This window comes from Parambassis ranga, chromosome 22, assembly GCF_900634625.1.
Source record: "Parambassis ranga chromosome 22, fParRan2.1, whole genome shotgun sequence".
NCBI lineage: Eukaryota > Metazoa > Chordata > Actinopteri > Ambassidae > Parambassis > Parambassis ranga.
This window is the reverse complement of record NC_041042.1, coordinates 15,175,497-15,201,401: the sequence shown is the minus strand read 5'-3', so window position 1 is coordinate 15,201,401 and position 25,905 is coordinate 15,175,497. Positions and strand designations below refer to the sequence as shown.

At 43.0% G+C, this 25,905-nt stretch overlaps 1 protein-coding gene across 1 annotated transcript in view; it reads right to left on the bottom strand.

Moving 5' to 3' along the window:
* Positions 1 to 25,905, bottom strand: part of slc25a21 (solute carrier family 25 member 21) — a 68,848-nt gene that overhangs the window by 17,264 nt on the left and 25,679 nt on the right. The window contains exon 3 of the mRNA XM_028396347.1: positions 6,848 to 6,896. Within this exon, the coding sequence (XP_028252148.1) occupies positions 6,848 to 6,896 (49 nt within the window). The remainder of the gene's footprint in view (positions 1 to 6,847; positions 6,897 to 25,905) is intronic.

The window sequence follows — 25,905 nt, the reverse complement described above, 5'->3', positions numbered from 1 at the left end:
CTGTTGTTGACAACAGAGCTGCCCGAGTAAAACATGTCTTATTAACGAAAGCAGCATAAAGCACTAGATATGACACTTGATCTTGATGTAAACTGATATCTGCCCTATTCAATCACAAAAAAATGAGCAAAAACAATAAATATTAATACATTAAATCTGACAAACTGTTTAAAGGAAAAATAGTTGGAGTACGGCAGAGGAGGCTAATAAATGCAGACCTTTGTAGGAAGGAATAGGAAAATAAAGTCAAGGGAAGGAAGATGGGAGCAGAGGGGAAGTGATAAACCTTTGGCGCTTGTGACACGGCAGGCTGCCAGAGCTTGATCTGGACCAGGCCGGGTTGAGTTTCACCAGTACCTACTAGATCTAGGATTGCCCTGGGTTGCTGAGCAGGCTGTGGTGCAGGATAGGGGAGGAAAAAAGTTACTCTGGCTGTTAAGTAGGGCTACAACATCCTTCTGTCATTCTGGATCCTTTCTCACACTGATAAAACTGATTCCTCTGATTCCCTATGGTGATGTTGAGACCAGTTTGTTGGTCCAGATGTCTGCTCATATACTGTGACCCCTGTGACCTGAGATCAGGCTGAGTTACTGGAGAAGAGCAGGAAAAGAGCTGCATAAAACAGCACGAGGACAGGCTAGACAGGGCCAGCTGAAGACTCAGATGTTTTGAGCATTACAAACCTCTGGTTTTGACTGACAGATCAGCTATATATGCTGGAGTTTAGAAAGCCACTAATGCAGAAGTGGATCAGATAGGTGGAAAAAATGAGCAGTCTTACAGACATTTCCAGTAAGTGGTTACATAACAGAAAGGATTTCTTGGGTGTTTAATCTGGAGCCTTTTAACCTCTGCCAAATGTTGTTAACTGAAATTACGCTGCTAATGATTGCGGAATAGTTTTAATTATGGCATGATAGAACAGTAAAATCTTTTTCTGCTATTCTGCAAGTACACATTAAAAACTTTTTCTCATTTTCTTTTCTTTAACAAGGATAAAACTTTCACAGTTTCAACAAATGAGGAACATTTACAGTTAAAATTGACAATAATCTTATGCTAGACAAAACATCATGATAAACTGGTCCAAGAAAGGGAAAGTAGCAGCCACTTTGATGTGAGGAAATGCTCCAGGATTTTGGAGACTCCCCTGACAGCAGGTAAACACTGACTTTAACACTCACATGCTCCAGACAGAGAACAAGTACCCAGAGAGAAACCTGAATGGCTGAAGAATTATGTAGAACAAGGACGTCCTGCTGCACCAGAAAAAAACAGTAAAAACATTGATTTTTTTCAAATCAATTAAAATGAAATTGTGCACATTGTGTGAGTAAAGGTACAGAAAGCTACTAACTGGGGAGGAAGTTGTCACTATAATAGCCAAGGAAAGGTCAATGCTTGGTTTGTTTTAATACAAACTACAGTTGTTCTACATCTTACCATGTAGCTTTTTTTAAATTAAAGAATAGTTCAGAAAAAGTAGGCAATGGTTGTACATATCAGACAATCCCTCTCCTTCAAAGTCTGGTTGACTTAGTGCCTCTTTTCACCGTCTTCATAAGGAGACTCTGCAGGTCTTTATATTACCTAGTTCAACCTAGCTATTGTGTCATTTGCGTGTTAGGACATGTAGGTCTGCTCTGCAGTGGTCTTAGCACGGTGTGTTTGCTTTCATTAGCCTCTATGTGCCAAACATGGAATATTATGACTACATCAACAAAGAGAGTAATTAAATTGTTTTGAAAGAGCAAAAAAAAAAATCCAATGCCCCTCTAGCTTAGTCATTCAAGTACACTAAAATGACATTAAAATGGATCTTGCAAGGTGAGTTGGGAAAAAAAAGATGTACCGACATGCATGTGGGAGTTTTGAAATGGTGCAGCAGGGGTGGGGGGGCAGTACTGTGGTTGCAGCACAGTCAGGGTCTAGTGAAATCAAAGCGCACAATGCCTCTACTCTGTAATTAGTGTACTGGAATGTGAACCCCATCACTGATAATGATTACAGGTATATATGTACAAACGCACACTGAAACGCACATCTGTGCATCCTTATGTGTGCCTATCTGTCCAAGTAAAATGTCTATCAGTGATTGTTACATCTCCAACATCTGTGAGTAACTACAACATCTGCCACAACATTAAACATAATGGGTGTAGGTTTTTAAAGTTTATTTTTCTGGCATTTGGCTTTATTAGATAGTTGCCAGTAAAAGGTTAAAATAAATGGCAGTTAGGTGGCATGCGCCATAAACCTTTTCTGTTAATCTGAATGTAATTTAATGTCAGTCTGAACATCAGATAAATTCGCAGCAGCAGATTGAGAAGATTAGATATCAAAATATGTTCTGTAACCTGGTGCATGTTTACTTCCTGCCTTGCAACATACGTTATGTATGATGGCATAGGATGACGACTTGGTAGGCTGCATTATTTACAATATCCTGTCTGTTTTTTTCATAAGGTTAAGGAGTCACCCAAAAGAGTATGACTGGAATGCACAGACATTTTATTTAATCCTAACAAATACGCTGCTCTGCCCTGCTCATGAAAAGACTTGCCGTTTGAACTGGATTCACAGCTTGCTCAAGCACTGAGGGGATGCACTGACTCAGATCGTGCATGTACGCGGCATGTGTTTGGCTTTACACTGTGAGTAAAGTCTTGCCCTTCAGACTCACAGCACCGGGGGGGATTAGGAGCCAGTTTGACTACCGCTGACCTGGCTGCTCCTTTACAAGGAAAGATCAGCTATCAGGCTGCTGTGGCTTTGTGCCCTGCTGTGTGAGGGTTGTGTCAGGGATTCCACCTTAAGTGCACAGGGGTTCACCAAGCAGCTGGGGGCAAACAGAGGTGGAGGCAGGAGTGGAAGTGGAGGGGGGGAGTGCCTTTTAGCCATCCTCAGTGCTGTCACATGTTTGCAAAAGAAACTGGCCATCATCTGTCAAAACCCTCATCAAAGATCACTTTCAAGCCCCCCCAAGTGGCTCACACTTTCATGTGTGCTGTGACCAAATAGATGTAGTGTTGCCATAGATACTACTGTGGAGCAGGGGCCTGTACCAGGTTTTTCTAATCAGGCCTAAAATGGGCTACTGGCAGGCTTAGTGGTTTGCAATGACAGCCATGTCATACAACACAATTTACAGAATTGCACAACTCACTACAGATCTTCTAAAACAAATGTACAACAGGGGTTTGAAACAAAACATTGCATAATCACCCAAAGCAAACTACAAATTCAGAAGAAAGTTTAAGTAATGGAGTCCATGTGATCGTGATGAAGCAGTAATGTAATAAGGGTTATATTAACAAAAGGTACTGGATGAATCAAAAGAAGGTTAACTGCGATTTAGTGAGAGGAGTTCAAAGCTAAAGGAAGAGTCATCATAAAAAACTGAGCAAGGAATGCAAAAAGAAAAGAAAATGTTGGCACAGGGGCATTTATTTTAGCAAAAAACCAACCGTGTGTGGAGACTGACAAGAAGTTCAGTGGGATACAGGAAGTTGTAGGCATGGACAGGAGGAAGGCGTGGTTTCACTCTCTGCACAGAAGCAGAAAGGGTTGATAGGAAGCTGCTTTCAGATGTGTGTGAGTATGTTTGCGCATGCATGTTTATAAGGGTGGAGCTCCATGTAACAGGATCTGAACATGAAGGGAAATGCGGGCTCAGTGCGCCTCTCTAATGAGAGAGGGAACCTGATCAGAGTCAGATGGGGTGCCCCGAGCGCACGGCCCCCTGCAGAAAGTGCCGCCCGACACCCTTTGTTACCTCCAAGTGAGCTGAGACCAGCCCATGAACCATGTAACTAGGTGGTTTCCAGGTTAATGAAAAGCTGTAACTCCGGTCCCACTGTCTCTGTCTGCTAAACGACTGACGACTGCCCTCCTGCCCACACCACACCCCCCCGCCACCTTCACCTCCACATTCCTGCCCGTACACATGGAGTGGGTCAGGTTCAGGGGTAATTAACTGTTTACTTTGTGTGAAGTATGCTACATTTACATTTTGGGCTGATTATTATTCAGAATGACAATGAGACAAATATTTCATTTCTGAATTCACGGAAGGAAGTAGACTGACCAGGTCCCCAAAACAGGGAGCATATTGTGGGGACTCCAAAGTGAAAGTCCACTGCATTGAATATATGTACACCACCTCCAACCAATTGTTGTATCTGGTGTAAAATATGATCAATCACATTTTTTATGACGCTGTATTGCTCAGTCGAGCGGTATCATTTTCTGTGGCACATGGTTAGGTTGAGTAAAGAGCATAGTTCTGGTTAAAACAGTTCCACGATATTAAACACAAACTTCTGCCATCTAAAACAACTTTTATATTGTCCATAATGGTCATTTTTGGTGAGGATGGGTTGATTAACGCACCAAATAACCCAATCATAGCCCACATCCCCTCTCCACCATGCCTTGCTGTATTTTCCAAACTATCTATTTTGTCCTCATCCTACCTTACCTTGGCTTGTAGTGCAGCACAGCCATCCAAAACAGTGAATTCACACTACAACTGATGCTATTAATAGCCATTTTCCAGTAAAAAGAAGTATTAAGCAAGACACAGAACTGCTCCCAGGGCGTGTTTGTTGCACAACTGAAGCTTGTGGCCAATATTAATGCATATACTGCTTAACTCTCAATGATGAAAGAGGCTGTAAGTCAAAATGTTGGAAGCTGGGCGCTGCAGGACGCCCTCAGATGTAAGATAGATGTACTTGTTAGCAAAGGTGAGTAACAGGGGTCATGGCTCAACTGGTCAGCAAGCTCACCGCAGAGAGTAAAAGTGCAACAACAAAGGCAAAAAGACTCATCTGACTTTTATGTCCCATATCTAAAGCAATGTTCAGTGTGGTTTAGTCTCATTACTCTGTCGTGTTTCCCCAGTGTTTTCCACTTTTAAAACAATCTCATAAGTCTAAATACGGTGCTATCAATCATGTTCAAAGTTTTTTTTTTAATCTCTTGAGCTTAACTATTCTCCGCCAAAGTAGTCATCTTGGAGAATAAACCAGTGTTTGTTTGAAGGAAAAAGCTGCCAAATAGACATTTTTTTGATTCCCCACAGCAGTATTTGGCTACTGGTGGAGTGGCTGCAGCTAATCCAGAATTTGCAACTGACTACCCCTCTCCTCCTCCTCCTCCTCTGAGAGACTGAGGAGAAAGATAAACCCTCATTTGGAAAAATAGGTAAACACCAGCTCGCAGGCAGGTAGGCATTTTGTCAGGTTTACCTTTCCACAAAAAAAAGGAAACAGCAAAAGAAAGAAAAAAAAAGCCTTTGATTCTGAGTTGGTGGAAAAAAGTAAATTTACTCCAGTTGCCGTTCAATTTGGACCGGTGGACATTAAAGCAGGAGCCAGTGCCTAATAAGAGCCATGCCTGAGAGAGAGACACACACACACAGTGAGGGAGAGAGAGAAACCCAGTGGAGGTGTGTCTGAGTCTCGGCTCCAAGGTTCCTGCTAATAGATTTCAGCTCCCTCAGTGTCCCAATTAGCTGGTATGTATGCTTGGTTTATGAAATCATGTGTGGATGCTAAGTGTGAGAACTTGTATGTACAGTATGCACGCATGTTTACACACACACACACACAAGGTATTGTGTGTGTCTGTGGCTGAGTCTTGATATTGTCCAAAGCTTCCAACTAAAACAAACTGTGATTCTGTTTCTTGAATTTAGTTAAAAAAAAACAAACAAGAGTTCTTCCAGAGCCAAGACCAAAAGGAATCAATTTACACAGACCCATTCTGAGCAACAAAACGCCTATCAACATAAACACATGGCGACACAAACAGAAAACAAACAGATAAACCTGTCCAGTTTTAGAGCGGCTTTTACCACTTTTTAAGGAAGAGCATTACAAAGAAAATAGCGAGTGCACTTTTAACCCTGACCCCGAGTGAGGACGGACAGGCAGAGCTCAAGACTTACCTGTAATAAACCCTCATAGCTTCCACACGTGACCATAAATCACACTGTGTGCCTTCAAAGTATCAAATATCGACTAATACAGCACCGCTCACCCCTGGCTTTTATCCCTGTGTTTCCCCCCCTCTGTGTTCTGGTGGTGGCACTGCCTTTAAAGAGCAGCCATCTCACTTTTTTTTTAAAGGCACGCCGGGCAATTTATTTACCAAGAAACTGATGCCGTAAATGACAGAAAAAGCAGTACAATTTACTGACAAGTAGTGAATGGGGCGGGGGGCCGGGGGGGCTCAGAGCGAAGCCAGAGGTCTTGGCTGGGCCTGTGAAAGACTATAAAGCTTTAGTAGTAGCCCACGACCTGTTTATGGCTGGCTGAGACACTGTGGTGTGAGGCTCCTGATCACGCTGCAGCACAAGACTGCTGCCGCGCTCTCAACATACATAAACAGGAGGTGACGGAAAGCAAGCTGTTAAACACAGCGAGCGCATTAAGTGGCATCGGATTTATTCTGCAAGTTCCCGACTTTCTCAGGAACTACACTAAAAAAAAAGAAGAAAAAATCTGAGCCTTTAAATTAAGTAATAAGGTTAAAATGTAAGTGATTCAAAAACATAAAACATCTAACGCTAACATTGTGTGAGGAATAAATGGGTAAATGGTGCATTTCATTTTCCACAAAATGTCTAAGGTTCTTGGCACCGGTGCCCAACTGTTGAGTGAAGAATGAGTGCAGCCCTGGTCGGGGAATAAGACCTGGTATGCTCACTGCACTGACTCAAATACCCACCAAGAGGATTCAAGGCAGATGTGGACTAAAATGGCCTTCTTGTAAATAGTTTATACCTTTAGTAAACTTGAGGTAATGCATGCATTTTTACACTGACTGTGTGGCTTACCTTGTCTTCACCACATCGAGCGGGTGCATCAAGCAGATCTCTACCAGACCTGAGAAGCAAAAACAGAGGAGAGGAGGTGTCAGGACGGTTCTAGTATCTCACGTTGAGACAACAAAAATGTGTTATTTAACTAAAGCTTCATTTATAGTTGTGCATAAAGGGGGTTATGGCTGGAAGCTGCCAAAGCTTTGAGGCATCACATGGGTACCACAAAAACAGTGATTAGCTGCGTGTGTTTTTCTTATAGGTTTTTTTTAGTGAAGTTACAGAAAGCACACCCAGCATCACAAACAGAAGCATAGATTTGCAGCATGGGCCATTTTGGTTCATGTGTTATTTTTGTCACATAAGACAAGGTTATATATGATCAATACACAGCAGCTTCGGAAGTAAATATTTGCACTATTTACACGGCTTAATGTCAGAAAGGAAAGAAATGTTGGACACCTTTTTCTTTTTGGTTAAAGATCTTTTGGAGTGCATCATATTAAGTGCATTCTACACTGATGTATTGATATCCTCATTGCTGTGTAAGCAGGACAACAAAACAATAACACAGTAATACACGCACATCGCACATAGAGGAATTCACTGCACTAAAAGTACCATAAAGACTGATTGGACAGCTCTATAGACAGTGGCAAACCAAATCCTTAGTCACTTCTATAGCAAAAATGCCATGTTACTACATAATAATACTAGGGGAGCATCAGCACACACCTTCAATGTCTCAATGTTGTTTTACTTAAAAACAATAATGGTGAATACAGCAGTATTTTGCTTTTATAAATAAAGTTAGTAAGGTCAAGTTAGGTTTCCTTGTAGTAGCTTTGCTCTTTTCACTGCTCATAAGAGGTTTGTTGTATTGAACGACATATTGTGGCCCCTCCATGACTTAATTTCGGCCTTACATGAATTACAAATTGCAAACATTTGCTCTCCTTCTTTAACTGTGTAATAATTCCACACTGACGGCAGTGGCCTTCTTCAGCGTGCTCCGAGTGAAGCGGACGCGACGCGACCCGGTGGGCGGGACTGTCAGTCAGCCCCCCCCCCCTTTAGAGTGGAAGGGGGCGGGCGCTGACCTTCAGACCTTTGTGGAGGTAGATAACATCGGTAGATAAGATCGGTTTCACATTATTATTATTATTTATTTACTGATACATCCACTACAATATAAACACAGGGGTCTCAGGTTGCATGTTTGTTCCTCTCTCTCCTCTCCTCTAAAAAGTGCTGTATTAATAAAATTGTATTGAATTGTGACTTTATTTATTTGACTGGTTGCAAAGAAACATGTGTCCAGAGGCTGTTTATTCTGCATCTGGTTGGTCGTGCCCCCTGGAAATCCAACATAAAGATAACTCTAATTATAATAATATAATAAATTATGTATAATAGTTTTAGTCTTTGTCACACTCATTTTTTTTCTGCTTTCTTTCCACAGTACAGTACGTACATTGTTGTATGCTGGCCAGGTCTTCCATATAAACTCAATGTGAACTTGTACATATCTGTTAAAGCCTGTAAGGATCAGATAGCAACATAAATCTGATGTCAAGAGTGACAGCTCACCTTCGGATGATCTCATCTGATAAGACAGTACTAACCAGGGCAAATGTCAGTGGATGTTTGCTCATGGGAACAAGCCAGAGCTTTTTTAAAAAGTGAAACTGCTCATGTTGCTGCTGAGTTATAACGTCACACCCTCATGATCTTTCTGATTATTACTCTGCTTTTTTTTGTCTCCAGCTTCTTAAATAATTCATGTTGTTTTGTGCCTTGTGCCATTTTGTTTTTTTGCCACAACATGAGTGATCCAGATGACTTCCCTGCAGAATCCCTTTGAGTGACTATAATGTCTGACATTTTGAACAGCTGAAGCCACCAACCATATCATCCCTGCAAACCCAGTACATCAGCAACGTGCCAGCAGCCGGAGAATCGATGCAGCCGGGTGATCATTGAGAGACTCTGAGGTTTCGCACACACGCTAACTATGTGCATCTGTGTTGAAAAGCCACTGCTCTGGCACAGATGCCTTCTGACTCAATCAGCTTCTTTTTCTTTTTTCTTTTTTTTTTCAAACTCACTATTCTCACTGCATCCCTTTAGTGGTGCTCTGAGGGCTTCCCTTACAGATTCCTCTGTGTGTGTACACAGCTGCTCTGCAATATGGGTTCTTTCTAATTTGCTCAATTAAACATATTGTCTATAAAAGAGTGTGTCTTCTGGGGTTTTTCCAGGGAAGTAATTATCAAGTGAAATACCACAGAAAAAATTACTTTGTCTATGGTTAATGTAACGAATGGGAGAACCGGGAACTATTGAACTGAGCTACCAGTGGCCTAAGAGTCAAACAATATTCCATCTGTCACGGCTCAGTTGATCGGACTCTGGTTGTTAATGATACTGCACTGAGAAGGTAAATACAAGACCTGCTTTGGACAGATGATTTTTTTGGACCTAAAAGGTGTGCACTGAAGAGGAGGTGCATCAAATCTTTCAACAGGTAATCAGATTACAGCAAACCTGAAACCAAACCTGTGTGTGCCTCCCTCCCTGCTCGACAGGCCTGTGCAAACACAAAGTTGCTGGGAAGCATCAGACTTATCAGTAGACAAAGGGAGAATGCATTAGAAGAATATCTATCTTTCTTGGATTCTAGCAAGCTTTTCCCCCCAGAAAATCCACCTCCACTCCCAGCCTGCTCTGTCTTGAGCTCTGGCAGCAGTGCACCATCATGGGAATATCTCCACACATTTAGCAATGGCTTCCTTAGTTAGTTCCTTAGTAGAAATAACGTGTTTTTACCATTAAAAAAAACATGAAATAAGATATTTCTAGTAGAAAAAAAACACAACTTGTGTGTCTGTGCACATCTGGATGCCTAACTAAGATGATTCTCTCTAGATTTCGGGCCTCATCGTAAACCTCAGATTACAGGAACTCTAAAGGATACAAGTTTCCAAATGGTTCATTAACGTAGAGGGGTAACATTAGCTAACACAAACTAAATGTCAGTTTGGACCTATACTGTGTAATTCAATGATTATTGTGTGTGTGTGTGTGTGTGTTCACCTCTCAGGCTGTCAGTCCCTCAGTTCAAGTCTATGACCAGAGTCTTTACATATGAGGTTAGCAATGCATGCCGTGCTGTACCTCAAAGTTGGCAGTTGCAAAAGGATTAGGTGACGACAAACTGAATGCAAAACTCTGTGGTGTTTATTTGAGCCCCTGTCTAACACCCTTGCAGACGAGACACCTTAAGAACAGCTGATGGCAGATGAGATGACAGGTTTTATGGGTTTGGAGAAAAACTACAACAAGAGAAAGTTTGTTGTCATAATCTTGCGCTGAACTCTGCATGACATCTTTGACAGCAGTTTTATTTTGAAGTTTGTCAAGTGAATTATTACTCACTGTCCTCAGATCAAGTAAATCCAGACACACAAATCACTCAGAACTATCCAATTATTTTTTGTTACTACTTCAGGTGAATTTTTAAGTCATATTTCAGAATTTTTCTTCTGACATCTTTTAAGTCTAAAATTCTTCCAGCTGAGAAAAAGTCAAACCTGCCAAGCATTGCTATTATATGGTGTCTCCTGTCACTCAATTCACACAGACATGCAGAGGCAATAACACAACTGCTGACAGATCCAGAAAAGTTCTAGACTGTCAATGCAAAGCACTATTCCTAGAGATGCTAATATTTCAGACAGCAGCTCTATTTTCTGCAGGAAGAGCATCACAGCTGTTGCATAAGGGACCGCCATTGTTCAAATGCAGTGTGAATGAGCAGAACTCTGCAAACTGGAAACATTTTTGAGTATTGATTCACATGTGATGGGGATACAAAGTCAAACTGCGTGTGCTAGCAAGACATAGGACATTACAAGTATGTCATTTCCTCAATGCCGCTGAGAGGCAGCTCCTCACACCACTGTGCATCCTGGTTTCTACTCCAGCTGTCAGCACGTACTACTGTTTAATCACAGAGCGCGGGAGCAGTGAACCCCCACACACTCTGAAGAATACTCTTCCATAGCCCCTGATGCAGTCACGTTGAGGGCACACAGAGGGGGAAGATGTTACTGAGTTGCCGTTAAGAAGTTAAACCTGAGTCTGGCTGCAGCTGCAAGGAGGAGCATAAAATTCCAGCGACCTGCCATCTGGTTGACGTTTATGGCTCTGCTACGCATCAGCGAGTGACATATTGGGAGATTCCATTATTTGAGGTTGCTTTTGTGTCTGAACCACAATGGTACTGACAGGGCTTGTCATCCAGTGCAATGCAGACACACACAGGGAGGGAAACGTGCTAATGGCAAAGGAGTGTCTAGAGCACAGCCATTAAGAAACACTGTTAAATATACCCTACAACACATGGCGATGTGACACAAAAGCATTCGGTGCCAAGCCTATTTATGGAGTGGAAAAGAGTGGAAGCATGACTCTGATTTGTTTACTGTGACATATAGAGACAACATCATGTCTGCCGTGAAAGTGGACTTTTGTTGCAGGTATTGTACAAGAACATGACCGTATGGCACAGACAATAAGGTCAATGTGTTCATAAAAATGCTGCATCATCTCTTATTCAGCCAACATCAACAATGCCGCGGGTTTCTGGGACAGAAACAAAAGTAGCCTCACTGGTAGCACGAGTATTACCACCGTATTGGCACGGCATTCCAGGTTGTCAGATAACTTGTCGACCAAATAGAGAAGATCATACATCACGCACATGAGATGATTATCTCAGTTGGTTTTGGCTTGGGAATGCATGCAGTTGCAGTTGCTCCCACGCAAAAAAAAAAAAAAAAAGAAGTACGAAAGAAAAACAATAGAGCACCAGGGAGTGATTGCTCAACGGGTGCAGGTGTCATCCATCATGCCGAGACACACACTGAATGACTGTAATTCCCAGCAGCCACAGGGAGAAGGTCACTGCCACAGGAAGCAGGACTCGCACAGTTAAATGGACTAATACAATTTCACACGCTTGCTTGACTCAGTAAATGCTACAGTTTCTAATGATAGTTTACACACAACTTTCTTAGATTTTTGATAACTTCCCATAGACACGATCTGTCACTTGTAAACACGGAAACATTTTGCCACTGAAATAAGCCTGCTAATGATTTTAAAAGCACAATACATTTTTTTGGTTCACTGAGTGCCAAAGCAGAAAATTCGCAGCTCGTCCTGCGGTTTCAAGGCGTGAGATGAGACACAAGAGTGCCGTGATGACAGAGCTTCACCTCACAGGCCCGTTCTGGTTATGACAAGAGCTCCTGACTGAACCTGCGGGTGATATCTCAAGCCTCCATACCCGCCATTAATACTTTTAAAAACACATCAGATCTGGAATGCTAAACAAACTCTTTGACGTGACGCTCCCCTGCAATTTGTCAGCTGCCGTAACAAAGCCAACCTGATATCCATCAGCAGCAGCAGCAGCACCAGCGACAGCAGCAGCAGCAAGGCCCGGCTGCTCAAATCTGATTAATTTCAGGGGCTTTTTTTTCTTTTTTTGAGGCTCCACCAGAAACAGGAAGAAGATTCAACTGAAAAAACTGAAAAAGTTCCATAGGTAGAAAATATACATTTATTATACTAGGGATACTCTTTCATTTTCATAACATACAGGTAGGTTTTACTACCTGACTACATTTTTGTGGGACACTTACAATGGTATGTTAAACTAATATAAGTGATGATGCACTATTATTTAAAGAAGACAAGTGTAGTTGTCATAAACAGGGCAAATCAAGGAAGCAAACAAAATAAATGTGACCTACCTAAATAGGATGGGGGCCTGCCTGCATGGGTCAGGCCAATAAACTATAGTTACTACCAAGTGAGGCACACCATAGTACTGAAATACAGCCGCAGAGCCGAACCTGTTTTTAAAGAAAACAGCTGGTGTAACAATTCCAAAGTGATCACATTAAAACTGAAACGGGAGTATAAACCATTTTCATACAATAATGGCACAAGCAATCTGTCAGAAAAACATATATAATCACCACATGGGGAGAGGGAGAAGTGCCATTTCATAGGTTAACTGCATACATGTCTGTATATTACAGGCAATTATGGAGAGAAAAACACAGGAATTTAATTAATGTGGAAGCCGGCAGCTATTAGTTAAGAGGGATTAATGCCTCACATTTAAGTCTGCTCTTCTGTCAGAGGTGGATGTATCAACAGAAAGGAAATATAATCTAAAACAGACGGAAATAAAAGAACGTTACAGTAAATCTCCTAAACCAAACGCGTGTGTGAGGAGGAACTAATTATGTAGGAATTTACATATGTTAAAATAAACAAAAACACATCTGGAGGAAGAGAGAGAGCTATTAATCACAGATATCACCAATCAGGCTTCCTGTCTTTGGGCTGCAGAAGCGTCCTGGTTAACTCCCTAAACAGTTCCTAATGCTGCACTTGAAAAAGCTCAAAGGGTGCTTAGAAAAACAAGCAGGGCTATCTCCACTGACAGCAGGGGATGTTTTAACTGAGGGGGCTTTTCTGCAGTGGCTACTATATCATCGCCTCAGAGGGCGCACTGCGGATAGTGATGAAAATAAATATGTCATTAGCCGTGAAAAATCCCTCACCTCACCTTGAAATGGAATAAGATGGGATAATGCCATCTTTTCAAAGGCAAGGCATGGAGACAACAGACTAAATCTCAGCTTCTGAACTGTACATATATAGAACGACAGAAAATGGACAGTGAAAAGCAGAGCACTTCTGTAATCCGTGATGAAAATGACATTTCATACAGCACCTTCACATGAGAGACACACTAACATCTGTGTGAAATGGAACAATCAACATTCAATTCTAGGTCAAAAGACTCCACAGTCACTGGTATGTATACAAGCTATATTAATCATTCGATAACATATGCCACCTTTAAATGATATATTGATTTTTTTAATGAGCATGCTGTCTCCAGTTTAGATTTATTTTGGAAGTCATGGCACCTTCTCCCCACTGGCTATACACTGAGAACGTATGGGTATGTTCCTGTCAGTCAAACTACAGATGAACTCTGGGATATGATGGAAGCGTGTGTGTGTGTGTGTGTGTGTGTGTGTGTGTGTGTGTGTGTGTGTGTGTGTGTGTGTGTGTGTGTGTGCGCGTGCTGCTGTGTCCGTCCTCTATTAACATCACTGTTTTCTTGTCACCTGTGGTTTTCCTACACATGACCATCTGATGCAAATAGGTCCATCAGAGGCACGGAAGCTTGTGACAGGAGGAGAAGAAAAGGGCACAAAATGAATGCAAAACCTGGTGTAACTGATGTTTGAGAGGAAGTGCTCCGTGTCATCTCAAAGTGATTTCTTTTATGAGGTTCGCTTTTTAAACAAATTTTCTCCAACTCCTGCAGGACACGTGGCCCCATCTAAATAAACCGCATGATCCACTAACAAAAGGTAAGAGGGTGTGAAATGTAGCTCTACAAATATGAGCGCAACATGCAACTATAAAGCACACATGAGGTTTGAACGGCCATCAGAGGTCTGATCCTGAGCCTTTAAGAGGTCACAAAGGAGCATAAGACCTTTTATTCTTTAGTGTGAAATTTATTTTAATCAAAAAGGAGGAATGAGGAGGTCATTTTGCATTGGTATTGTACTGGTGTTAATAGGACTTCAGCTGTAAAGTGTTGGTGTGCTAGTCTTAGAATTACAGAACGAAATGCATAAACCCTAAAAATTCTCAACACCAACCTCCGTGTCTAACTGGTGGTACAGTTTGTAAAATGGTGCAGTTATATTTATAGCTTAAGGAGATCAGTTGAACTATTCATTTCAGTCTCAGTTAACTGAAAATCGAAGTACTGTCAGAAATATTGAACATCTACCTACATGCAGTCAACCAGGAATGCGGATTCAAACACATCCGTCATCCGCTCTGTTCACCTGGTATGACACGCTCAACCTACCCCTTCTCCACCAAGATGAAGACATACTGCACTCTGCTAAATTCACCAGCCGATTCCTACAACCTCAACACATGCCCACAGGTCACATCTTAGCCTGGAAACCACAAAGAGCCTGTTGGCACCAACCGATCACTTAGACTGTAATTACACAGGAGACATAAAAGAATAAAAATCACATTATTAAAATATTACTCAAACAAGACAAAGATGTTTTAACTAAATATATCTCTGTGAGACATCAGAATACACATTAAACAATGCTCTACACCATTTTATTTTGGCAATTACTGACCCCAACCTGAGGATGAATTGTATTTTAAGTTCACACTGTTCACAACATTTGCTCAAATTATTAGACAAATACTAAAGGAAACAAGTGAGGGATTTATCAATCCTTAAAAAGAGACTTTCCTATCTCACAGAATCCATCCACAGATTCTCTATTTGGCAGCATCACAGCATGATGACAGCACTTAACCACAGTGCGGCACCTGGATGTTGTACAATACCCACACAATTTAATGCAGATGAAAACACACTGAGTGAAGGCTATAACTAAAATACATTTTTTTGAGACTGTGCAGAGCACAACACATGTGCCGTTATGGTGAGCCTTTATATGGTGCTGAGTGATGTGAAGCAGAATGGTAAAGTAAGTGAGTGGACTTCCCTCCAAAGACACAACCGTCATTAACTTCACCACCACGTCACCACATGGCTGTAACATCACTGCTGCTGCGGACACACCCACCCTGTGCTATAGCCTCCAGCAAGTTCACCTTGTGAGGATTGCACCTCATCCAACCCCCAGAGGGGGAGAGCTGTGTCGTTACTGTCACCTAGTGGACGGAGGGGAGACGAAGATTGATTAATACAAAAAGGGGTGAGACAACGAGAGAGAGATGGAAAGCATGTGGGAACCACATAAAAGATGGCTCTCTGCCTGAAAGCAGCTGCAGTCGCACATTCTATTTAACAAGAAAAATATATGCAAATGATCCTCCAGCAGTGTATATCACTCCAGAAATGACATCATGAATGGGATTCTAGCCCTGTGGCTGTGATGAACAACCATTTTTTTTATACAGGAAAAGAACTGACCGCTTGGCCAAAACAAGCATAACTTTCTCCGGAAGCTCACCTGAGTCCATAAAAGCTGATAATAGAGCCAATAATTGGGAGGGAACAGCAATAATGGAGTTTTAGTGAGGCAGTAAATTCTTTAATTAGTTGTTAACACCCTCTGTCTATATGGACAGGCTGAAGTCCCCCCTCTCCCCTCCCCCTCCCATTAAGGTGCTGTCTAGGCGTATAAGTTGGACAGACAGTCAGGCCAAAGCCGGTGACTCATCTTAGAAGAAAAAGAAAAGAAAAAGAGAGACCATCACTGTTAGTGTTAACAGGCTGTCGAGCACCTGTATGTCATAATAACAAGCTGCTGGGAGACATTTAAAGCTACAAAAGCGGCCATGTGCAAGCAAAACTTGTAACTTTTCCAGCTAAGGATAGAGATGTTCTGTGGGCACAGGCCTCATGCCACCTGGTTTGGGCTGACATTTTGGGATGCATCATGGCAAGGACGTTCTCCAAACATACAATCTTTGTGGGTACAAAAAAAAAAGGCTCCAAGGTAGATAAATGCAAATGATGCAAGGACTGAAAAACCAGCGGACATTCCTGAGGAGTGATACCATCTTTCAGTCCACAAACTATCCATGGTAGGAGTGATACAGTTAAAGGAGAGAGTGAATAAGCTCTCGGGGTGGTCCAGGCTTTCTGTGCTGGTTTGGCTGACAGGCTTTAAAGAGGGGAATGGAGAAGAGCTGCAAGTATAGTAGCAGGGGCTGGACCTGTGGCAGTAGCAAAAAGGGAAGTGCCCGCATGGTTCCGCTCTTGTCCTAAGCCGCGAGAGTTAAAGGCAGGAAGCCATTACCAAAGTGTAAATGCACTCAGCCATCACTGCTTAAACACGGTCAAAATATGTTCCAGCACTTGGAAAAAAAATGGGAGGAGGTTGTTTGAATGAACAGGGCTCTGTTGTCCTCTTTAAATACAGGACTCCAGGACAAGGTAAAGGCCTACAGCCTCACACATATTGTTAGCAAGCTCGCTGCATGCGCCTCTCTCCAAACATTGCATAACGCAGCTCCAGATGCACGCCGGTGGTTTGAGCCTGATGAGAGGCCGTGATTATGTTACATACGGCGGCGGTTGGATGCAATAATTATGCAATCAGCAGCACAGCTTTGTGTTATGTCTATGATTTATCAACATTATTTGAATTGAGGTAATTAATTGTCACAGGCGGGTGGGCAGGCGGGTTTAATGGCTCACTGTGTGACAGGGCGTCTCTGACGGCTTTTGTTTTGGCAGATGGCCCTGTGCCACATCGCACAGCCTGCACCGTAGGGAAACCATACTCAGGCTCAATCACAATACAGGCCTAACCCTCAGCATATCAGTGCTTTTTCTAAGTCATATACAAACAGATGAGAGATGCAGAGATAGAGCAACAGATGCAGAGAAGCTTATAATGCTGTGTGAATTAAAAAAAAGAGCAGGAAGGAAAGGTCAAATCAGGGAAATCCAGCATAAACTAAAGCAAACATGGCATTAATCCTGCAATCCTAGACAGTTAAGTCAAGATATGTTTACATGATCATGTGTCACTCAAGCTGGAAATGAGACCCGAGGCTCTTTTGTCATTATCCTCTGTTGTCATTTAAGAGACAAACCGTGGAGCTGCTCCATTGGCACTGAATGACAGAGCGACTTTCTGAACTGAGTCAGTGTCCGAGGCGACGCTGAAAAAGGTCAAGCAAACATTCTTTAAGTACATAAGACTGCAGCTCATTGTCAATGGAGCAGATCCGTGTTTTGTCTCATGATGGCATCCGATTATAGCCTTCCCTCATACTTTCTGTGTGTGAGGAGCTTGTTGGAAGACTCTCACACTCTCACACAGACACAGACACATTCAGAGGAAGAAACTTTAAACTAAAGGAGCATTTGATTCTGCTCATGCATGAAAGTCCATCAGAAAGTAAGAAAAAAAAACAAAGCTGAGTGCTACAACACAAAGCTGCACGGAGTTAATTTCACATACGTGGATGCCAAATTGTTAATGAAATTCAGCAACACGCAAAGGAAGAAACGGCTCCATCATTCTGCAATTGAGAGGTCAAGATCTCCTCGTTGGACAAACTCCAAGTGAACCGTGCACGGCCGCGGTGGTCGCTTTTATCCTGCCGTTTGTCAGAGAAGCTGAAATAACTCCAAACTGTCAGCAGAAAATTATGAATGAGGGCCAGTGTTTTGAAAAAAGAGGGAGGAATGTCACACAGAAACCAGACTAATATAATCAAAAGGAGGTGTTTGAGCAGCTCCAAAAAGTAACATACATCATTTAAAAAAATGATTAGTAAAACAGGATCAATCATATTATCAAAGTTAATGGACTATTTTTGAGGTTTTATGCTATTTAGTTTAATATAAAATAGTTAAATTTTCAGCAAAAAAAGTAAGATGAAACGTGTCATTATACATTTCAGGGATCATTTTTATTTTTGTGTCAAATGGAAATACAGTATTTTCTTTTGGATTTGGATATGTAAAGGTTCATAAAACTAACAGATGACAGCTTGGCCCAGACTCCCCACAATGTGTGAGGGCCCTTGTGCAGGAGCCAGTTGGGTTTTGGGACAGATCCTAACATGTCCTAAAAGGATCCGTCAGTTTGCTTATGTTTAGCCATCACTGAAGCCAGTTTGGCGACAGTAGTTGCATGGCCTGTGTACATTTGAAGCAAGAGCGAGGCGCTGCGGTGCGAGAGCGGCAAATGCTTTTTGGGCATCGGCTTTGCTATGACAGATGCTGACGATGAACTCTTGACACTGGCTCAACCAGTTTATGTTCAACATGTGTGTGTCTGTTACTGTCTCTGGTTTCCAGAAGAAAGGCTGGCTTGACCGTGGACGTAGGTATGTGTGTGGGTCTGACTGTGTGTGTGTGTGTGTTGAGGCCACAGAGAGATGAGAGGAGCAGCAGGATCTACAGCTATCTGGGAGGTTGAGCATAATGACACACGGGGGACAGATTAGGTTCCTGTCCATCAGGGTTCCATCAGGAAGACTCTGATTTACAGCCATGCTGACCAGCCAGCTTGCCCTCCACCCAAAGCAAACACACACGGAAAACACCACTGCCTCTGTGTGGTGGCAGCTGGTGGGCTCGCACACATGTTGCATTTGGCTACTTCGTACTCCAGTTAGCTTTTGACTGTAACATCAGTGTAGATTTCACCGCAGGGCTGCAGTACACCGAAGAGACAAGCTTAAAATTACAATTAAGTCAAGTTTTGATGTTAAATTCTTTGAAAGTGAGCGTATTCACTGATGTCTGACCAGAATATGTAACGTCATGCATGCTACTTAGTGCCTACCTCCCCTGAAAAGTGAAAGAAGGGAGATGGACAGATCCATTAAACAAGATGTCACCCCCTAACACAACAATGATTAATCACACGCTGCAAATTATAAGCACCTGTATGAATGAACGGCAAAGCAAAGGCCTCTCCCCACTGTCTGACTGCATGCTTTCACTCTCTCAGACAGCCACCCCCCCAACCCCTCTACACCCACCCATGGCCCCTTCTCTCCTTGCTGACCCCAAGCCCCCCTCATTCGTACCAAAAGGAAGTCTGAGTGAAAAAACTCGCCATGTACACAAATGACCATTTTGACTTTAACTTTTTATGAAATGGCTGTTTTTGATGTTTTATGCAGAGCCAACCTACAGGAGCTGTGAGGAAAAGCTAATTTGACACTTAAATGAAGTTTTTTTAAATGAAAATTAATGAAGGCAGTTTAACAGTGTTTTAAAAACTGTAACTACAAAATAAGTTCTTGTTTCATTCCAACATGTTTCAGAAGACTGTGGCCCTCTGTGTGAAATCACCTGAATTCATTATGCTAACAAGCTAGCCCTGCTGATAGGCACACAGGCTGATGTGAGGAAATGTGAGTTTGATTAATGTGGGCAAAATTGAGCTGTGCAGACTGCTCCCCAGCCCTAGTTAAAGGAGTCGCCTGACATCAGGCTCAAATGGCTGCTGGCTGCAGTGCGACCTGCAGACTTGCACTCCTGATGCCTCACAGCAAATCTGCCCCTGGACCTGGACCTGAGTACATATAGCTGGCACCTAGAGCTCTAAATGAAAACCATATTTTCTGATAGCTTACAATAAGGCAGATGCTTTGTGTCCATGTGTATACATATCAAATAGACCTGGGCTGGCTTGTCTCTGGCTGTGATCTTCCAGTGCTTTTAAACTAGCCAGACCACAGCAGGCAGGGAGGACCTACCCGGCCGGCAAAAAGAAGCACACTCATCCCAGGAGATGCACCATCTCACAGACCCAGCCGATCGGTTGGCTGGATCAAAAAGCATGCAGCTACCCTGGCAGGCTCTAGCCCTCAGGGAGCACGGCCCACCAGCATGCATGAAGAACGTGTTGGAGAAGTGGAGGGAGAAAGAGAGGGAGAGCGAGGAAGGAAGGGGAAAAGCAAATCTGAGCAACTCGCAGAGCCCCCAGGTACCTGCCTGTACAGTCGCCTCTCTCCAAATGTTTACTTTGGACCAGACTGGCGGCCAACTGGTTGCAATTGACCCTCTACCAGGACGAGTTAGAGAGTGAACATGAGACTTTTCCTTCTGGGAAAAAGATGGAAGAAAGCCACACACGCACAGACTCTGAAGCACACACGCATACAAATGCAGATCAGCAAAATAAAAACACAAAAAATACACAAATCACAAAAAACAGGTCAAGGGAACACCCCGCTAAAGTGCGTCCAATACCTCACAAAGCCTCTTTGCTCGACATGAGAGTCGACTATAATTTTATAAATGAGCTGGAATGAGTCCAGAAGTCAAGAGCAGGACCAAAAACCACACAAGTCCACCTGCCACAGGTGTTAACGCTCAGGCCGGCTCAGTCTGGTGGAAAACAGGGTGGCTGCTGGCACACAGCACTGGGCAAAGTCAGACACTGTCACCACCAAAAACACTCTCAGAGTCCTACGCTGCCATTGGTCATCCACCCAACGGCAGGCAGAGGGTCGGATGTGATGGAGGAGGGTTGTATAGAGGAGGCCCGCTGGCCCCATAGACTAAATAAAACCTCTTAATCCTCATAAACTACTCCATATGAGTATTACATCCCTAACTCTGCACAGGACTTTCAAGGGAATGGAACTCATTTTGTGGGTAAAACATTACCAGAATTCCTCCTGTTGCTGCCTGCCTGGCTTCCATAATAGGTTCCGTGTTCTGCTGAAGCCCGCTCTGATGCGAACCCTCAATTTCCCCCACAAATATTGATGACAGAATGCGCTTATGATGAAAAATGCCCCGGAAAATGTAAATGAGGGAGGCTGGCTAGATGCAATGATTACTGTATGTGAGTAAGCGTGTGTGTGTGTGTGTTCGGACAGGCGAAGCATGCTGCCCGACAAGGATACAATCTATGTGCACAAGCCCTTTAGGGATTTGTTTCACCAAGAGAAGAAAAAAAAACAGCAGTGCTAACATGACACCCACTTTCTAAACATGATCTTACAGGCCTGCAGATTTCACATAATTCATCAATAAAAATCACATTTAAAAAACAAACATGTCCATGTAATCATTTTCCTTGTCAGTTGGCCTATTCATACTCATACACACAAGCCCTGTGAGCGTACACCTGAGCAGTGTGTAAGCATGCGTCGGCCCAGGCAGGAAACAAGGGGTGGTGGGGGTGTGGGGGGGCAGGTAGGCATTTCACTCCAGGCCAGTCATTTGTCACAATTGTCACCGAATGCACAAACACAAATTACTGAATTATAACTGCGGATGTGTGTGTCCTGCCTTGGTTAAATCAAGACAAGCGCTGGGAGCTGTCATAACAGGGGCTGGTGTCTGGGCCACCAAGAGGGTGGACGTGGCCTGAGTCAGTTTAAGATCGTTCTGTGTTTTAATTAGGGTAAACACAATGTGAAAGCAAAGCTGGCTGACATGGAAGAGGGAGGATAAATAAAAAACTGTGAGGTAGAGAGAAATGAAAGTATATAAAGGTATAACAGACAATCTTGATGCATATTAGAAGGTGGAGCAGTCAGCATTTTGAAACACTAATACGTCACTGTCACTTTAAATGTGATATAATTTCTGTAAACAAACCTTGGAAACAAACAGTAGCCGCCAGCTGTCACACACAAACCTCCCTGATTCCAGACAAAATGTTTCTTTGTGGAAAGAATGAAAAAAGGTCCGCCTAAAGAATTTATGTATCAGTTGAATTACAGTAAATTTATGTCATGTTTGCTATGATTAGTAATAATTTTGGCTTGGGAATACATGTTTTCCCAAATTTCCTGGCATCTTAAAGACTCAGTGTTAGAGGCTTTAAAAATCCTTGAAGAATATATATCCCTCAACCATCGCTGACTCATCATAACCCTATTAAGTTTTGCCCTGGACAAGCCATGATGCAAAAATCCCTTTTGCATCACTAGAAGATCTGCTGGTTTGCTTCTGACATGCTCTGTTGTGCAACGGGTGTGTGTCGAGGTGAACCACACAGGTATGGTGGCCCAGACACAGGAAACATATTAACGTGGACCACCGTTTACTCTCCTAACCACACCGCGTCCCACAGGGACGTGGATTAAAAAGCTCAAGCCAAAGCCTCTTCACACACACACACAGAAATATATACAGTGTATACAAACGAATCTAAACATATAAATTCAGATGTATTAGACAGTTACACAGACGGACGCTGCAGAAATTAGGTAATAAAATGCACATAAACACAGGCACACATTCAGACATTAATTAAATATTTACTCATGCAAACATCCACAGATTAATGCGTGCACACACACACACACACACACTCTTCCCTTCAGATACACAATATCACAAAGACTATCACTGACAGAGGGAGCCACTGCTTTCTCCACCTTTGCATGTTAACACCTGTCCACACAGAGACATTCACACACTATCCATTAACACCTACATAAAACACCTACAGGCGCCCGTATTCTATTAGAGGTCAGCGCCCAGCTCCTCAATTTCATGGCCCATGTATGAGGGTGGTAAAGGTGAATGTGATGACAGAAGGGCAGGCGAGCTGCAACGCTGCAGATGGGCTATCACTAATGCACACACGCACACAGGTGATGTGCAAACACACAGAAACGCTAGGGAAATAAATCTGGGATTATTTGATCAAATGAGAGACGGATGAAAAGTAAACTTCTTCCTCTCCACCTGTTTATATTTCCCTTTTTAAATAGAAATCTCTGCTTTCGATTTTTCGCTCCTGTTACTCAGTCCAGTTGTTCTTTTTGGACTCTCTAACTCTCTCTCGGCTCTCCTCTGTTTCTCTACCTCCTCCCCCCTCCCCTCCTCTCACTCAGGAACTATGTCTCTTCCATGGCTGGGAGGTTGTAATTTGTTACAGGCGGCTGGGCAGGCAGAGAGGTCTCCCTCTTATCTGGACAAGGGATCACCAGGAAAATCATATCAGAGTGAAGGCGTGTTTAAATATAGCCGTAATTGCGGCAATCATTTCTTTCTGTCTCCTCAGTCCCCCCACCTCCCACTTTAAAAAAGGCCCCACCCTCCGTTCCCCTTAACTTTCCTTCTCCGGTCTCCCCCCCCATCAGGCCCCCACCATTCCCAATTCCCTGACGTTTTTTTTTTCCCCTGCCTTTCCAGAACAGCCTCCCTCTTCCCCAGCATTTCCTCCTCTAGTATCCAGTTAATCCTGGCTCGTGGTGTGGGCTCGGGGGCTGACAGTTGCATGACAAGGAATGTTTCCCTTTGTAAGAGCCTACTTCCTCCTTGCGCAGTTTTAGCCTAATTGAAATGTTTCCTATTGAGCTCAATCAAGGGGGCAATTACCTAATTATTCGCTTATGCCTAACTCGACCCTGTAGAGTAAGCTGGAGAGAGGGGAGAGGGATGGAAAGAGGTGGGATGGATGGAAGCTAACAGGAATATTAGGGTGAAGGCAGTTTAAAAAAAAAGAGTGGAGAATGCACAGAGGAAATAATGGAGCAAATTAGTAGGACAATATTTCTTTCAGTAGAGGGACACACTCACACAGAGATCAGTTTGATCAATGAGCGTGTGGAAAGGGGTTAAAATAAGCACTGATGGCACTTAATCAGTTATCTTCAGCTTAAATATACACCCTGTACATGATGTACAATCTGACAATTTGCAGAGGAATAGTGCAAAAATATTACATTTATTTAAAAATACCCATGTTGTTTTGAATTTATCTGCTTCAATTCAACACTTTTCTGCTGAAGTATTTTGTCCGATAGGTAAAAAATTGTCCTTAGAATCCTTTAACTGGCTTTCTAAATCATAGAAGATTAAGTCAGGATGCCCATTTTCTGCAGTGCAAAGAGGAAAAAGGTGGTTCTCTGAGAAAGCGTCTGGTTTTATGGGCTCATAAGGAAAAGTATTATCAAAGAGAGGAGCGAGGGGGACGGGGGAGACGAGAGGGAGACATTAAAGGAGCTGGAATGTTTTGTCCCAGCTTAGCCAGCCTCCAACACATTTAATAATGAGACAGGTAATAAAACACACTGGCACACGCACCCTCAAATACACACACACACACACATATCACAGCAAATGGGAGGACATGTTTTCTTACAGCCTTTCCTGACATTAAAATAGATTGCCTATGTCATGTTCTGAACCATAATAAACAAAATTTTATAGCTCATTTGAAAATGGAGTATGTTAAAAAGCAATCAGTACATCGTTAAAAGTATCCATCTTGTGCAAAGTAAAGGTTTACTTCTGAATAATTTACTTCAGCTCTGTGAATAATGTCCCTCAGCCGCTCCACGGATGGTGTAAATATCACTACCTGTGTGAGGGAGGCTGTGTGTTTTCTAAATTTGAATTCTCTCCTTATTCTCTCTCATCTCCAAAAGCCCGCCCCTGTCCGCAGCTTCAACAAGTGTTGGCTAGATGACTCTTAAATCAATCATTTAAATATATGGATAAATCAGCGAGCCGTCTGGGTTTAAGCACACATGCCGTGGCTTAATTCACCCGAGCAAACGAGCACAGCAGCCATATTTCAGCCAACATGTGCACCACTGTTGTCTAAACAAGCGCTGCGAGGCAGGCCGCAGAGGAGGGTCCTGGCTGGAGGTCATGGAAAGCAGTTATAATGCACGCACACAAACACACACAAATGTACGTACACACACACACTCGCAGGCTGTGAAGGCCCCGGCTTGAGGTCATGGAAATCCGTTATAATGCCGCCTTTCACCAGGGAAAATGAGAGGAGCAGGCGATCACAGACAGAAGCTGCTTTACTGTGACACACACAAGCACGTACCAACACATTAACACATACACACATTGCTCTGCGGCAATGCAGGCAAACACATGATGGCCTGGTATGCTCAGACAGACACACACACAGTTGCGCTGACCTATACGGTCCACAGAGAAAAGAAAAATGGAAGCCCACTCTCTCTCACAGGCTGGGTGGGCTGGTCAGCTGGACTTAGCAGGGCAGTGCATCTGGGAATTCTGCTGAAACACTTTACACACACAAAACACACACAAAAGCAAAAACATGGGCCGACAAAAAGTGAAGCTGCAAGCTGGGCAACGGCAGAAAGGAGAGATTTGTGGATCATCCAGGTGGTCTTTAGGCCTGGAGCCTGCATGGGTACACGGCCCTGACGTGAAGGGTAAAACCTGAAACCCATGCAAATGTGATCACCAGAGCAGGCCTTGATTGGGACGGCCGCATATGATTAAATGTAATTGCAAAGAACCTTTTCCAAATGCCTTGGTGGTTTTGAAAAAGTAGGAAGGAAGGATTTAAACCAATTCCAAGACTTTTTGGAGAAATAAGGGAAAAATGGAGGTGTGTTCAAGTGCCTGTGAGAAAACCCCGAATAACAACGCGATTTACTTCTTTGAAATCAGGGCTGGTTGATACATGCACACGGCGAACAGGGAGGCTTTGCTGGCAGATAAAGTACTCCGGGGTTTA